The following is a 16,097-nucleotide window of genomic DNA, read 5'->3' as shown; positions in this document are numbered from 1 at the left end:
TTTACTTTTTGGCATTTGTTTGTTGCTTTTTTTTGTCAAATTTCTGGCCCTTTTTTTTTCTAAAACTCTTTGCTGTTTTCTTTTTTTTTGCAATTTTTAGAGAAAACAATTCTTCCGAACCTGCAAGACCACTAAAGCAAAAATCACCAAATATTTTTAGCTTTGGGGAGGATAAAAAAACAACAAAAGATAAAATAAACAACGGTCCTAAAGTCTATTCTTATTTTTGAAAGTATATATTTATTCATATGTAGATACATATTTAGATCTGGGACTATTGATAAAGCATTCAGGGCTGAAGCCTCGGACGCACAGGCCTAATGACGCCACTGGTCAGAGACTTTCAGCTTCAGCATCAGCCGCCCACTGTTTGTCATCCCGAACCAGCTGTGAACAAATGCTCCGTTTCAGCCCGTCTCTGGTGCATTCCTCGCGGTCTCAAATGCAATAATTTCTCCCGTAATTCCATTCTGTTGTCGCATTCTTCCACTCTAAGATCACTGCATTGCAACATTGTTCGCTCACAGAGACAAAGTGAGACTGAGTGGGCTGACGACATTGCAAGATTTTGGGCCGTGAAGGGCTGAGAGATAAAAGATGTCATAAATCGGGTTGGGAAAACATTTTTAAAACAATTTCTTAGCTGTTTGGAATCCAGGCAAACAGCCAGACCAAGCACAGAACAGGCATTCAATTAGACCGAAATGTCAGGAGCTAATCAAATAAAAAGCAGCGCTGTATTATGTTGATTGGCATCAAATGTTATGAAGGAGAAGCGTAATACTATAAGAGAAATGATGATGTCATTTTTAATTACCATTTGATAATGAAAAGCTTACAATGTATTCTTTAAACTGAATAGAAAAAAGGAAATGCCCTCATTCGGAGGCATGCCAATTAAAATTTAAATCTAGAATTTTATCTTTGATGTTTTAAATGTGAAATGTAGTCACTTTCTCATTTTATTCTCTTAAACGTTGTCATAATTAGTGTATGAATTCTTGAGTTATGGTCAAAACGTGCTTTGTAAGGTCACAGTGACCTTGACTGTGGCTGTCTGTTTAAGACATAAGAATCAGAAGGACATAACTACAGTGACCTTGACCTTTGACCTTGAATGACCAAAATCTAATCAGCTCATCGTTGAGTCAAAGTGGATGTTTGTGCCAAATTTGCAGAAATTCCCACAAAGTGTACTTGAGATGCATTTTAACGAGAATGAGATCGATGCAAGGTCACAGTAACCTCGACCTTTGTCGTTGTTTGTGCAACATTTGAAGAAATGCACTCAAGGCGTTTTGAGATATGGCGTTCATAAGTATGGTGAACATAATGCTAGATAATAAAGGTCCTCTGCTACTGTGATGTTTCTATTGGTGGGACAAATGCACATGTTCTGAATATTTGGGTGGACTTGTCCCTGTGTGCCCCCTGAAATCTACACCCATGGCTGCAGTTTGCTATGTGAAGCATCGTGTGTGTGTCCTGTGTGTGCATCTTACTTTAAAAAGATTGTTTTAATCCGTATGCTTCCTAAATCACATCCTGTCTTCCATATCTTCCTCCTCCATTCGCTCTGATATGCTCTTATCTTGAAGTAAAGAAAGAAAAACACTTCTCCTCTCCTTATTTTTTATTTTTATTGCGAAGGAGCTTCACTCATCATTTTGGCATTAAAAGAAAACTGTCATGGCATATATATTAATTGTATATTAATTTGCACAAACTCTTATCTATATGACAGCTGCAGTTTTGGCCCAAACTTTGCACATACATCGACGTGATGTGTTTGTGCCCTCCCTAAGAGTGCAGCTAATGATCCTCGAACATACGTCTTGACCTGCGGCACATCCGGATCCATTCCTGCACTGAGAGGCAACTCTTTAAAGTCACAGGTCAGAGCCCTGCAGGAGCACTCAGGAAACGATTGGTGTGGAGCACCGCAGAAAGGAAAGCCATATATATTCTGCAGCAATTCAGAGAGGATGCAAGGGTCAAAGCATTTAGTATGCATGCAACAGTGAAGGAGTTGCAGTCCTTTACATGCACTGTGTTGAAGAAAAACATCCTTTTTTATGATGTTGTGCAGGTAAAAAAACATCTTTTTTCAAATGCTCAAGCATGCTGCAGCTTTGGACTACCTTAGTAAGATAGACCCGGAGGTAAACAGGTCAAATATAGCAAGACATTTGAGAAAACACAAACATTTAAATGCAAACAGATGCATAAACAGATAAACACCCGCTCTAGTATCACCCCATCTTCCTCCAGACATGTTTGGCTGCTTTATCATTCAATCACAATGCCTCCCTTTAGGATTGCTCGCTGCAATTGCGGTTAAGACCGGTCATAAAGCAGTCAGCTCTGCAGCTTGCTGCAATAATTACGACTCCTTTGGAGTACCTGTTTTATCATGAGCATTGTGTCCTATCAATGGGACATTTTAAATGAAACTACCACAAATGTGTGGAATCGAAATGCCAGACGATCCCGAAGGTCTGCTTGAGCTGCAATCCCTCAAGACAGAAAGAACATAGACAGAAATTTATGAAAACAATTCTTAGCTTTGCTGTTGACATAAAGCTTTTTAAAGGGAACCTGTCAGGTTTTTTCTCATTTTTTGTCATATGTTAAAATGTCGGATGGCTAAAGTTTTAAACATTCAGGTTAATGGATGTAAAAGTAAGCCTCAGTATGTTCTGAATACTATGTTTTAAACGTTTTCTCTTGGCTATAAGCTGATGTCAGATAGTGACAGATTTCTTTAGTGGTCATCTGCTCCAGACACACTCCTGCAAGTGTGTACATTACACAGCCTCGCCGCTACATGTAGCCACATGCTAATTTGAGAGAAATATGTCATTGATTATATAAATTTTTCTCCAATTTAGGATCAGATTTCCCGCTGGCACATGACTTCTTGTGTTTAGAAGCTTTTATTGATGATATTTAACTGGAGAATTGATGCTAAACACATGATTTCCTGGCTGCAAGTAGCCTACACTGCTGCGGCTACATGCTAACACCCGGGAAACCTGTAGGGCTAATTTAGTTGCTGATGTTAATTTCTCCCTGTTTTAGGATCATATTCTTCCTGAGACATGTTTGGTTGTGAAGATTTTGGTTCAGAAGCTTTCTTTTTTGGTTATTTTTAACATAAGAAAGTGCCGTTGTGGCTGTGCGCAGTCATTCCCTGGCTGCCTGTACATTGCTACATTCAGCTAAATGCTAACGTTGGGGAAACATGAAATCTTGGTTGAAAATATTGTAAAAGTCTCCCAGACATCACAATCCTGCTGTGTTTAGTTGTGTATGAAGATTATATTGAGATTTTTTGTTGAATGAATGACTAATATCCATCACAGCCATTAGACAGCTACTTGTTCAGTGCTACATGTAGCTACATGCTAATGTCAGGGAAACATGTAATAATAGTTACTGGTGCTGTACATTTTTCGATGCTCTGTTGTAAATTTTAAATCATATTCCTGCTGGAATATTTCTATTTGTGCTTTAAAGCATCGATTGGTGATTTTACACATCGGAAAGTGCATACAGGTGTTCCAGCACAAACAGTATGAGGAAAATAAAGTGCTTTTTTGAACATTAAAGCCTGTAAACATATTTGACTAGAATCCCAGAGTACAAGTATGAAGCTGAAAATGAGAATAACACGTCTCCTTTAGAGTCTGCTGATACAGTTTCAGACATGTTGTGGCTCAAACTAATAATAAAGTGGCCCAGGGCTAATTTACATACCCAAACGCTGGAAAACATATTGTGATCAGACAGCTGCTGGTTCGAGCTTCCCTCGTGAATATCCGCTCCGAGAGCAGGAAGTGGCTTTGTGTATGGCCCACGCTACACTGACATGTTGGAATGCCACATCAATGTTATTTGCAGCTGCACTGGGAACCCACCAATGTCCCCTTTCACATCAGCCGCCACAGAAAGCATCTTTATGTGCATGTACGCGTGGACTCAAGAGAGACGAGTCCAGTACATACGGTAAAGATTTCATCTCCCACAAATCAGAGAGAAATGTGGAGTTTGCGCCGATGTCAGCTACTTTGAGTCCACAGGAGATCAAGCTAAGAAGCGAGATGTGATGTAGGAGAGAAAAAACACTGGACACATTATTCAGCTTTGGCTTCGTCAGCCGTTTGTCTAGTCAGAGATACACTGTGGCGATAAATTGTGGTCTCCTGATGCTGTTTTGCAGATTCACGTAATGTCTGATCGTATTTTACATTTAATCAAAGTGCTGTTTTCAAGCAGCAAACAAGGCTGGGAATCCTGCCAAGTCTTTACTGCACGAATTGACTTAGTTTCATTAAATTGTGTCAATGATTCCCTGCTTGTCCTAGGACTGCTCGTCTCTGCCTGTCCCTCTGACTCAGAGATAGTCAATTTGCTTGGGGGGCCACTTTTGCAAAATGACAGGAATTCAGGAGCCAGTCGCAGCAGCCCCATATATGTTTCCAGAATTGTAGGACCTTTCTTATATTTTAGGACATGTCTGAGATTTTAGGACATTTCTAGGATCCAGGATATTTCAAGGATTCAAGGAAGTTTCCTGAATTTTAGGACATTTCTAGGAATTTAGGACATTAGGGCCTCAACCAGGACCTGTGTCGGGGAACGTGGGGGATGCTCCACTGGCACTTTATTTTTTTTTTTAGAAATAAACAAGCTCTATGTCGATGCTGATGCTTTTTTTTTTATTGTGATATAGAAAATGGTTAGGGGGCCAGCCGGCACCCTATTGGGGCCCATATTTGGCCCACAGGCAATAAGTTGAGTTTCACTGCCCTGGCCCTTTCGCAGAATCGATGTCTGAGGAGGCGAGGAACGGACCGTATCTTATGGCTGTCTCATGCAATTCTTTCCACTCCCCCTGAGGTGAGAGGATGGGAGAGTCAAACAAATAGGCCTTGTGTTTTCACCCCGTGTTTGTATGCAGTGCCACAACCAGGCTTCCTGCCAAGTTCTCCTCCTCGTCCCCCTAGACTGCAAAAGCAAAAGACAAACCCCAGCAACCACTGCCTTCACCTCCACCCCCCAGCCCCCCTCCTGTTTCTCTCTCATCAGAGCGCTGGCAAACACAAAAGGAAAGCAGAGAGGCAGGGTGCGTGTCCCCCTTGAACGTGCAAAGATTAGGCCGAGGCGATGATGAAGACGGCCGGGCGGAGGTGAAGGATGAAGGGGAGGATTTGAGGAGTGGTTGTTATTTCACGGACAAGACTCCGTGCCCTTCGCCACTGAGCCAACGCCAGCTGGGACGAGGAGTGGCATCTTTTGGTTCTCTCTCCGTCTCTTGTGCTTTTCAATGAGAGCATTGTATGAGCTGCAGGAAGGATATGAGGTCCCATTTGGCCGTCATTGACATGTAAAAAGAGTGTGGCGGTGACAGCTGACGAGATCAGTGGCCTGTAATTAGCTTAGGATGTCGAATAGACTCCCACCCATGTGTCAAACACGCACACATCCATAAATATATCCACATATGAAGATTTAAAAGATAAAAATATGTAACAGAAACAGCAAACTGCCAAGACTCGTTTGCCTTTAGGTAATATTATGAGTTATCTATTAGCCTACGTGTGAGGTTTCACACTGCCTCCCTGGGTGCTATTAATCCATAGGCGTGAACCATGTGGTCTGGCCCAGGGGTGGCCCACATATTTAAAACAGGGAAAAAAATGAAAGCCCTGGTGTACTCGGGGGAGAAGTTTGGATGCACAACTGAGACATTCATCCACGGGAGACACAGGTGTGATAAACCGACTGTGAATAATGACTCAGTCACATCACACCTCATAAATCACGTCCATGCTGAATGTGGAATGTGCTGAAGAGTGTCTTAATATGTTTTTTGGGTTGATATCATCCAGAAAAAAGATTGGGCTGTAATGAAAATTAAATCTGTGTTGATACACTTTAGGTATATTCTTATTCATTGAAAAGATGGATTTTTGTCTTCATAAACTTCATACACCATGAAACACAGCAGGAATCAGTAAACAAATCCCAAACAGACGGCCCTTTTCGACAGGGAACTTAAATGAAAGTGAAATGTATCTATGTCCTCCTCAATGCCAGACTCCAGTGATGAAAACAGTAATTTTACCTCACTGAACATGGGAGCTGCTGGTCTACTGCTGCCTCAATCAGTTAGTTAGTTAATGTTATTGTGTGACTTTTGTGAACACACACACACCCGATAAAACACCAAAGTCACACAAAAACACAAACAAACTAACTGATCAAGGCAGCAGTAGATCAGCAGCTCCTGTTTACAGAGAGCTAAAATTACCATTTTTGTTAATGGAGTTTAGCTCCAGAATAAGTATGTTTGACTTTTCATTCAGTTTTTAGCAAAAATGCATGTGTTTGGTAAGTTTCGAGCATACAACTGGACAAATTAAACTTGGATTATACTGCAGGAGTTGTGTGAAAGTTTGTAAACATACGTTTTTAAGGTAGTTTTGCTGTTTTTAAGCATGACCCCCAATGACTTCAATTTATCAAGACTTTCTGGATTCTTCGTTCACCATGGAGGGATGCGAGAAAAACAGTTTTCTTTGCAAATCAAGCCTAACACAGGCTGAATAACTGATATACAAATGGTCATTTAGGGGGCAAAGTATTCTTTTCATTTCAAACTAAAAGTACATTATACACAGATATGGACATCAAGTCTGTCTTTCTCCATGTGTCCATTGGTTGGTAACTTTCCCAGCTATCTCCCCCCTGCAGGCTGACAGGCCTCCATGTCCGAGGCTGCCCAGATCCCAGGACATCAAAGGGCTCGCTGGAGAGCTCGGGGTGGGTGATGGAAGAGGCACCAGTGTCGGAGGGGCCACGAGGAGCTTCCACGGGTTCCCATGGGAGAGCTGGGTCCTGCAGGTCGATGTCCTCTGCAGCGGGATGGCTCCTCTCATCTCCCAACAGCAGCTGTCATCGACGGGTTTAGAGCGAGCACCGAGACCCTTGTGGTGGTTTGACACAAGCCCAGGTTCCTCTGTTTCAAAGAGAAGGCCCACCTTCAGATGAGACCCAAGTCTGAAAGAGGAGCTTAATCACCAAGGTAACATGTATGTTGGTACCCCTGACCCCACACACACACACACACATGCACTGTCCTCCAGTGAGAGGCCCTCTGGATGGCGGAGGATAATACTAGAAAAGCATGGATTGAGGTCAGTGTTGTTTTGATCTCATGTACCTATCTGCTTCATTACCTTTAAAGCTAGAGAGAATTTATGGGTCCACCCATGCTGAAAGGAACATTTTACTTGAATTTGCTTTTTTTCCAAGACACAAAAGGATGGATTTAAAGCCTGGAAGCAAGCCCGGCTTTGTCCAAAAGTGAAAAAAATTACACCTTTCAACACCTCTAACTCTGACTGATTAACACGTTGTATCTCTTTTGTTTAACTTGTATGGAAAGACAGAAGTGAAAACAACAATTTGTGGTTTTAAGGAGGGTTACGTGTCGGCATTAAATTACAAAGAAACTGTTTTCTGCAGAAGAAACAGTCACCAAAAAAGCTGTTGACAGGAACTGAAGTTCTACAGAAAGATGCAAAATGTTGAGATTTTAAATGTAATTTTTCCAAATTTTATGAGCACTTAAAGGTAACAACCAGAGAGAGACAAGAAGAAAGACATAAATATAGACACAGAAATAGACATAATACGTAGAAACAGAGAGGGCAGACAGATCGAGGCAGACAGTGGGAGACTATCAAAGGTTTCAGCAGTCTGATCTGTAACATGGTTGAGATGGAGGGACAAGGACGCTGTTTGTTCTTTAATCTGCTTTCTCATACCGAGTTACCGTGGCCCCTCGTGGGAATCAGCATCAGTCTGACTGTGGGATCTAACACACAGGTCAAACACAGAGCTGCAAACACAGGACTAAATATCAGCTTCTGGGTATAAAGTCCCATTACAGTGTCAGAAAGAAAGCATGAAATTAGTGAAAAAACGTTACAAGAAAATTACCTGAAAATAAACAAACAGAAAAAAGAACCCTAAAAGGAGTCAAGAAAATGCCCTTAAGAAACTACCACACTACTACTACCACATATATATATACATATAAAATTAAAAAAAATAATAAAATATAAAGAATTAAAAACAGTTTTCTGAAAATTATTTCATTTTTTGGGTTATAATATCTAATCATTTTCACACAGCTAATTTTCATGTATTTTTACTTTTTTTTTTTTTTTTTGCAATTTTTAGGACATTTCTTGCCAAGTTGCTCATTGCCCTCCCCCCATGTTTTCAAAACAAATCAAACCAATTTCCTCTGGTTCTATAGGTTTAAATGCAAAACCAATGTCAATCCAGGATCTAAAGGGTTAAAAGACAATTTCCATTGCTCATACATTGATTTTATTGAGAAAACAACACACAATGACAAAAAAATCCTTTTTTAAATCTGCGATTGTAAACTGTCATGTAGTGAAAGGTACATCAGGCAAACAGGATTGCATTAAGTACTCCTTTACAAAATTATAGCTTTTTTTTGGCAATAAAAAGAACAGTGATCTGCCTTAAAAGTAGTTCTTTAACCCACTCTACCAGCTAAATTAAAAGATTTTTACAAAATAAGAGCAAAATTAATTAAAAAAATGCTTTTAAAGCTAATAAATCTCCATTACGAAAAGTCACTGATAAAAATAGAGTAAAAGTGCTCTTGGTTGGGTTTTGTTGTATTGTGCGTTTCTGTCTCATGAATCTCTTCCGCCCTCGAGTGGCAGTGAGTTGCTATTGAAGGAGCAGCAGTGGATGTGTTCACATGTGCTCTGGGTGGTTCTGCAGACAGGTGATGAACTCTTTCACCTCTTTACCCTCAAAGCAGATCTGGTAGACGGCAGAAAACAATGGGAACCTGGATAAGAAAACAGATTTTTAGGCTTAATTTTCTAGGATGTTTGTTAGAGGACACTGGTCACAGAACAGAGGACAGACAGGTTTTTTAACGTGAGCTCAGCAGGAGGAGGACTGTAGCTGCACACAGTGTTACTTCATTTTAACTTGTAACTTCCCCTCATGTTGCATTAGGATGCTTTCAAGCTTTTCAAGGGCCCGCTTTAATATTACACTCAGTCGTATCGCTCTGCGCGCAAAATGCACTTTTCAAAATTAAAGTTTTTTAAAAAATATATACATTAATATTATTTACTCTACTTTTATTAAATTTATTTTTTCACCAACATCGGTCCCAATCATATATATAAAATAGTCATTCATTTTCCTAATTTTAACCCTTCAAATGCCATGTTTTTAGATGGAAAAAATATATATATATTTTTTTAATATACGACACGTTAAGTAGATTTTAATTTTTTTTTTTTACCACAGCCTAGGATATGTCAATAATTAGCAACAACGTTGATATTTATATTTTATACTTGACCTTTTTTTAACCAACATTAGTCCTAATCATAAATATATAAATATTCATGAATTTTCCAAATTTTAACCCTTTAAATGCCAGGTTTTTGTCATGATGCCACTATGCTTTTAGATGAAAAAACAACAACAAAAAAAAAAAAAACACAAAAAGTAAAGAGATTTTCTTTCACTTAAAGTCAAAATAGCATGTATTTTCTCCATGTGCCAATTATGGTAGAAATAACATCATATTAAGGCAAAGGCCCAGAATTAATACAGTGCATGTTTTTATGCTTTGATAGCTGTGGGATCAAAAATTGCAGTTTGAGTGAGTTTCAATGGTGCATTTTTTTGCACTTAACAGTCTGAATTTAACAATTTTGTTTAGATTGTTCTAGTTGAGATCATACGTGCTGGTTGGCCGTTAGTTGTAGTATTTGTGGTGTGTTCCTGTGAAACTTTCTGGCCGAGAAACAGGCGACATGAGGCGACAAAACAGCTGGCTTTTGTTGCCGCTAGTACTTTAAAGTCGGTTTGGTGTGTCTGGGCCTTTAAACAGCTTTTCTAGAATCAAGCGGACTCACTTGTTGACCATGTCCTTCTTTTGAAGGAGCTTGTAGACCTCAGCTGAGGTCTGTGGGCCCTGCAGCTTCTGCCCGTTGAGCATTTCTGCCTCCAGCTCAGCAATAGACTGCAGAAAAACACACACAGGGATAATTTCACATTGTTTTTGAGCGACAAACCATGCTCCAGAGCTATGACTTATCTTTTCAGCAGTAAAATGAAGACATCTAATACTATGCAACATATCATGACATCATCCTTTCTTATGTGGCCTCCATATTAAATATATTTAAAATAGCTGATGCATTTTTGCAGCTATTTTAAAGGGGCAAAAATGTAAAAGAAAAAATGTGTTTTTGATATTAAGACTTCTAAATACAGGACAAATAACAACACAAATTGCTATAACTGACAATTCTGAAGTAGTTAAAAAGAAGAAGAAGGTAGAGTTAACAGTAAGGCCAGTGCTGATGTTTATGTCTCTGGCGTTGATGATGTAATGGGACGCACCTTGGACGTTTTGACAAAGGCCTCTGCGACTTTGCGGTTTCGTCCCCCGTAGCAGGTGGTGATGAGGTCGGCCACACCGCAGCTTTCCAGGAAGGTTGTGGAGCTCACTTCGCCTTTGCAGAACAGCTTGGCGAAGGCGACCATTTCCATCAGACCCAGCCTGATCACCGCCGCCTTGGTGTTGTCGCCAAAACCGAGGCCGTCGCAGAATCCGGCACCTACTGCCACAATATTCTGACATGCAAAAATAGACCTTTAATTAAAATACTGAGAGAAGATTTGATGTTTGGAACCTTTATTACTATTTGTATATCAGTGGCTCACCCCGTTTTTTTATGAATTGTAGAGAAAATTGTGTTTTTCTTGCATGTCAGCATTATGAATGAAGAATCGAAAAACACTGAAAATTCTTCACGAATCCAAGTCATAAGAGTCCAGAACTAAAACTGTTTCAAAACACCTTTTTACAGTCTGTTACACAACGTGTGCAGCATAATCCAAGTGTCATTTATGCAGTCGTGGGCTCAGTACTTCTGAAAAAACAATGTATGAATTTTTGCTAAAACACTCAGATTTATATTGCTCTTTTCAAAGCCACCAGACCCCAATAATTTAACACCACTGAGCTGCAGCTGGAGCTGCCTCAGTTAGTGTTTTGTGTTATTGTGTGACTTTGGTGTTTTAAACAGTTGGCTCGGATTCACAAAATTCCCAAGTTAACACAAACTAATGCAGTAGACAGCAGCTCCTGCATTCAGCGAGATTAAAGATTGTTTTTGTCGATAGAGTCTGGTATTGAAGGGAGCCCCGATACGTTCTCTTGTTTCGTTTTTTAGCAAAAGTGCACGTGTTTAGGACATACTGATCATGGGATTGGATAAATGAGACTTGAAGACTTTACATTCTTTGGCGTGTGAGAAAAACACATTTTTCCTTACAAATTCAACATAACACGGGGTGAGTCATTTATATACAAATGGTCTTCTGGGTGATGAGCTGTTCCTTTAATGAGTAAATAATTACTTTATATTCACAGTATGTTGCTGTATTTACCTTTAGGGCTCCACACAGCTCCACTGTGTCACTCTCCTGAACTACAGTGATGCGGAAGTTGGGAGTCTGAAGAAGCTCTTTGAAAATGAGGCCGTTTGCCTCATTTTTCGCCCCTGTATTAAAAGAAAATTATTAGGAACCAACATGATGTCATTCTATATATATATGTAGTCAGCAAATTTTTTCAGTGTCTAACCGATGGTGGTTTCGCAGAACTTCTCATCTGCCACCTCGCTGGCGATGTTGGCCCCCATCAGGACGCTGACCTCGATCTCCAGTTTCTCTCGGATGATGTCTGAGATGAGTTTAAGCCCATCTGGTCCCTCATCGATGCCCTGAATGAAAACAAAAAAACAACAGAAGAAAGTTTCATTTTTGCCCCGCAGAGCCTTGAGGTACTGGATATTTTAGGCTTTATTGTGGTTATTGTGTTGTGCAACTACAACGTCCCGTGATGTCGTGGCCGCAGAAAAACATAAAGCAAAGTCAGGTGACAGTAATCTGCTGCTTCCCCTTTTTGCTGCGAGGAAATCTGCCATGAAGAACAATAACAGGATCTTACTTTGATGAGTGATATCCCGATGGTTCCCTCCGTGATGTGAGGTTTTATCTGATCACAGAGTTTGCTGATGAACTGGTGCGGGATGACAAAGACAAGGATCTTTGCTCCTTTGACGGCTTCTGTGATGTCGGGAACAGCGACCTGGTGAGGCGGAGTTAAAGAGTGTCAGATCACACGGTACAAATGTGACGTGAGTTTTAATAAGCCCTGTTGACATATCACCGGTTTCCTGCTTTCTTTCCGTCAGTAATTTTACGAATCCAAGTCAAGCCTTGAAATGTATGATCTTAGCTCCCAAATGATTTTTTATTATTATCATTAATGCATTATACAGCAAAAACAGAGCACACATGGGTAATAAACAACCATAATAATAAACAAATAAATATTAAAATGTCAGATTAAATAATTAAAATAAAAGTCAATAACAATAGTAAAACAATAATAATAATATAAAATTATATTTACAAAATTATATATAACAGAAAAAAAACTTTGACAATACAAAACAATACAAGAAAAAATTTTAAAAAATGTTGTCTTCATTAGCCACTTATAATAATATTAAGTGAAAATATAATTTTATTTATATAGTACCTGTCATAAATGAAATGCAGCTCAAAGCTTACAATAAAACATGGGGAAAATATACAATAAATATATATTATAATAATATATACCTCAATATGAAGTAACAAATACTGAACTAAACCATAAAAAATGTAATATATTGTAAATAAATCTCCATATATAAACCTAAAATTTTTATGAAACGTTATTTCTCTTGTAGGACAACGTTTGGTCTCATGCTTTGCATTTCCTGTCATTGAAAGCTTCCTGTATTTTGCAGTTTGAGTTATGTATTTGAAGTGTTGCACACAATTTATGTCTGACTAAAAGGAAACTTTCGTTTTAAAGGGAGATAAAGTTGCGTACATGAATGGGTCAAAGTTGAGATGTCTTATCAGAGTAATGTCTTCCTGTTCAAGCAGAACATGTTTCATCACCTGTTGGAACAAGTTGGCTGTCTGTCAAAACTCCCAAAATCGCAGCACTTACCACATTCCTGGGCAGCGTGTGACCCGGCAGATATTTGACGTTTTGGTGCTCCGTATTAATAATCTCTGTCAGCTTTCTGCCATCAATCATTTCTTCGTAAACCCACATGTTCACCATTGGATCGAAGCGGTTAGATCCTTTGACATTGTGCCCGATTATTTTGGCGATGGAGGAGCCCCTGGGGAGAGAAAAAGACATAAGAAGACAATCTGTGTCAACACTTTGACAGAGACATCGCTTTCCGTGCTGCTTTCAGACGCCTTTCACAACCTCTGAACTCTGAGCAAATTGGTGTGATTTGAGCACTTTGGTAAAAGATGTTTCACAAACTGCAACAAATTGGTAAATTTAGAAAATTATTTTTATAAAGCTAGGGGGAAATGTACTGGAAAAATTAAGAAAAAAAAAACTGGGGAAAACTGTATGTTACAAAATTATCATACTTTCAAGCATTTTTTTCAGGTCTTTTTTTTAGGGGAGGAGGTGGTGAAAAAAGGGTGACACACCTCAAGTAAAGTGCTCTCCGGAGTCAGATTTTTTTTTTTTTTTTTTGGTTAAGGAATTTACATTTAACTTTAAATGGTTGTAATTTGTACTTAATTTAAGCTTCAGGGAGGGTCATATCTCAATCACACCCTTCTCTGATAAATAAAGTACAGTTGGGGACAAAACGTCCTCCTGTGAAGAATATGATGATGTAATGTTGCATTGGGAGATCAAAAGCAGTTTTCTTGTACTGCATTCAGACATCTTTCACAAGCATTTAAACCTCGAAAACATGGGGGAAAAAAAACTTGGTAAGATATGTCCCATAAATTGCAAAAACAAAACAACAACATTAACAACAACAAAAAAGAAAAGGTGATGAGGAAATGACCTGACATTTAGCTGGTGGTATTATTACATATTAAAAAAAAAAAAAAAGAAAAAAAAAAAGGATTAAATGTCCAGAAAACTACATTATTAATTCTTTGAGGAAGCACAAGCAATTTAAAAAAAAAGATAGTTTTTTTTTAACAATATTTAAGCTGTATAATAAACTATATATATATATATATATATATATATAGACTAAGTTTCTTTTTTGCAGATTTTCAGATAATTTTCTTGTAACTGTAATACTAATTCCTTGCTCATTTTTTGGCCATTTCTTCTAAAGTTGCTCGTCACCTTCTTTTCATGTTCATGAAAGAAATCAACTGGACGGATTTCAAAGGTTTAAAGTATCCAAAGGTCATTATTACTCATACAGCAGGATAATAAGACTTCCATTTGTTTTGGGGTTTTTTTTTGAGCAGTGAACATGTTTCAGCTTGTAGCCTTCTGGCTAAAATGTTCACTGTAAAGTAGGATGGCGGGCTGCGTGTGCGATAGCTTTACTTTGCTTTTTTACGCGAAAAATAAAGATTTTGCATATTGGCACTACGTGTTTCGATCTGCTACATGCACAACCCGTTCACTATAGCGTTTGTATGCGACCACAGACTAAAAAATAGCGGGTTTGTTTCTGATGCGTGTAAAAGACAGATGCAAAGTTACCAATTTCCAGATCCGACGATGCAGACTTTCTTTGGAGGCATTTTTAAAGCGTAAAATCCTGCAGCTCGGCTGATGTGGAGACCCGTTGTTCTTAGCTATTATAACTTCCTCATACGCCTTGTATATTTCTCCCACCGTTTCACCCCTCCCCTGCGTGTCGCCACTCCTTTTCTCAAGTGGAAATTACACGATAACGCGCTGCAACAAGTCTCACAGCCGTTTTAACGCGTGCTTTCTCCTTTTTCACACCGGTTATATTTACTGCAGGGTTTGCTTTAAATAGCAGAGCGGAGACGGTGAAAGAGAAGGACGGAAAACCTCATGTGTAGTGCATTAACGTTTTACCGGTCATTTATTATTAAGTATTGACAGGAAATATGGAAACCCGCCCTCCACGTCTTCTCTTAGCCAGCCGACGTCAAAACACACAGAATATTTAATGACACTTCCGGTACGTTTCAGAATAATGGTATTCTCTCCCACACCTAGCACTAAACAAACACACACATTAATACATAAATGAATATGTGCAGACAACTAATAATATGTCAGAAATATGTGAAATGAAACATGTTTAATGTGTAGCTATTATATTTTTTTTTCTTCACATTATTCAGTCTAAATTGTCACTGCAAACAAAAAAAAAATGCACGTGCTTAGTCAATGCAAGTTACAGCCAAGACTGTATTTTTTTTTTAACCTAAATATTTTTGAGGAATTGAATCATAGGGATGCATTTAATCTTATGTAATACATATGAAAGTAATTTGAATGTGCGATTGAATGACCCTGTGTCTAAATATGTAAAAAGGTACATATGAAAAAAAAAAAAAAAAGTGAATTAGTTAAAGTAACCAAATAAATACACAAATTAATATTTTGCATCAGACATGAGTCAAAAAACAAGCGAAATATCTGAATACTAGATGTATTATTTTATTTATCATTTAGCTTAAACACAGTATAATTGAAACAAACAACAACAAAAAAGAAAATCTTTTTAAGTAAAACAGTTTGTCCTTGTTCCATAATTTTGGTGTATGTATATATAAATATAAGATAGATAGATAGTCAGATAGATAGATTGCATTTTATTTTTTTCAGTTTCAATCTAAACAATAAAAAAATAGTTATATTTATTAAAGATGAATTGAATTAGAGCTACAATTCAACGACTCTATATTTAAATATGTGAAAAGAAAGAGTGTGGGTTATTTTTTTTTTGTTGTTGTTGTTGTTGTTTTGTTTACGTGTTAATCGACTTAAATACCAGTCTTAAATAATAATTTAAAAGAAAATAAAAAAATACAAAAAATTGGTCAACTTCCGGTTTTAGTTCTATTTAAACGTTTTCCTTGACCATTTTATTTTTTTTTGTATTCATATATTTATTTATTTA

At 38.3% G+C, this 16,097-nt stretch overlaps 1 protein-coding gene across 1 annotated transcript; it reads right to left on the bottom strand.

Moving 5' to 3' along the window:
• Positions 1 to 8,383: 8,383 nt before the first annotated feature.
• On the bottom strand, positions 8,384 to 15,016 carry LOC121962731 (glycerol-3-phosphate dehydrogenase 1-like protein). Its single transcript, XM_042513004.1, has 8 exons — positions 14,699 to 15,016; positions 13,160 to 13,337; positions 12,101 to 12,241; positions 11,735 to 11,873; positions 11,539 to 11,651; positions 10,486 to 10,719; positions 9,996 to 10,102; positions 8,384 to 8,905 (listed from the first exon to the last, which is right to left on the bottom strand). Exons 1-8 carry the CDS (start codon positions 14,737 to 14,739, stop codon positions 8,809 to 8,811), a joined length of 1,050 nt encoding a protein of 349 aa, XP_042368938.1. The 5' UTR covers positions 14,740 to 15,016; the 3' UTR covers positions 8,384 to 8,808.
• Positions 15,017 to 16,097: the final 1,081 nt, after the last annotated feature.

The sequence above is a fragment of the Plectropomus leopardus genome, chromosome 24, assembly GCF_008729295.1.
Source record: "Plectropomus leopardus isolate mb chromosome 24, YSFRI_Pleo_2.0, whole genome shotgun sequence".
In the NCBI taxonomy this organism is placed as follows: Eukaryota; Metazoa; Chordata; class Actinopteri; order Perciformes; family Serranidae; genus Plectropomus; species Plectropomus leopardus.
This window is presented reverse-complemented; position numbering and strand designations above follow the sequence as displayed.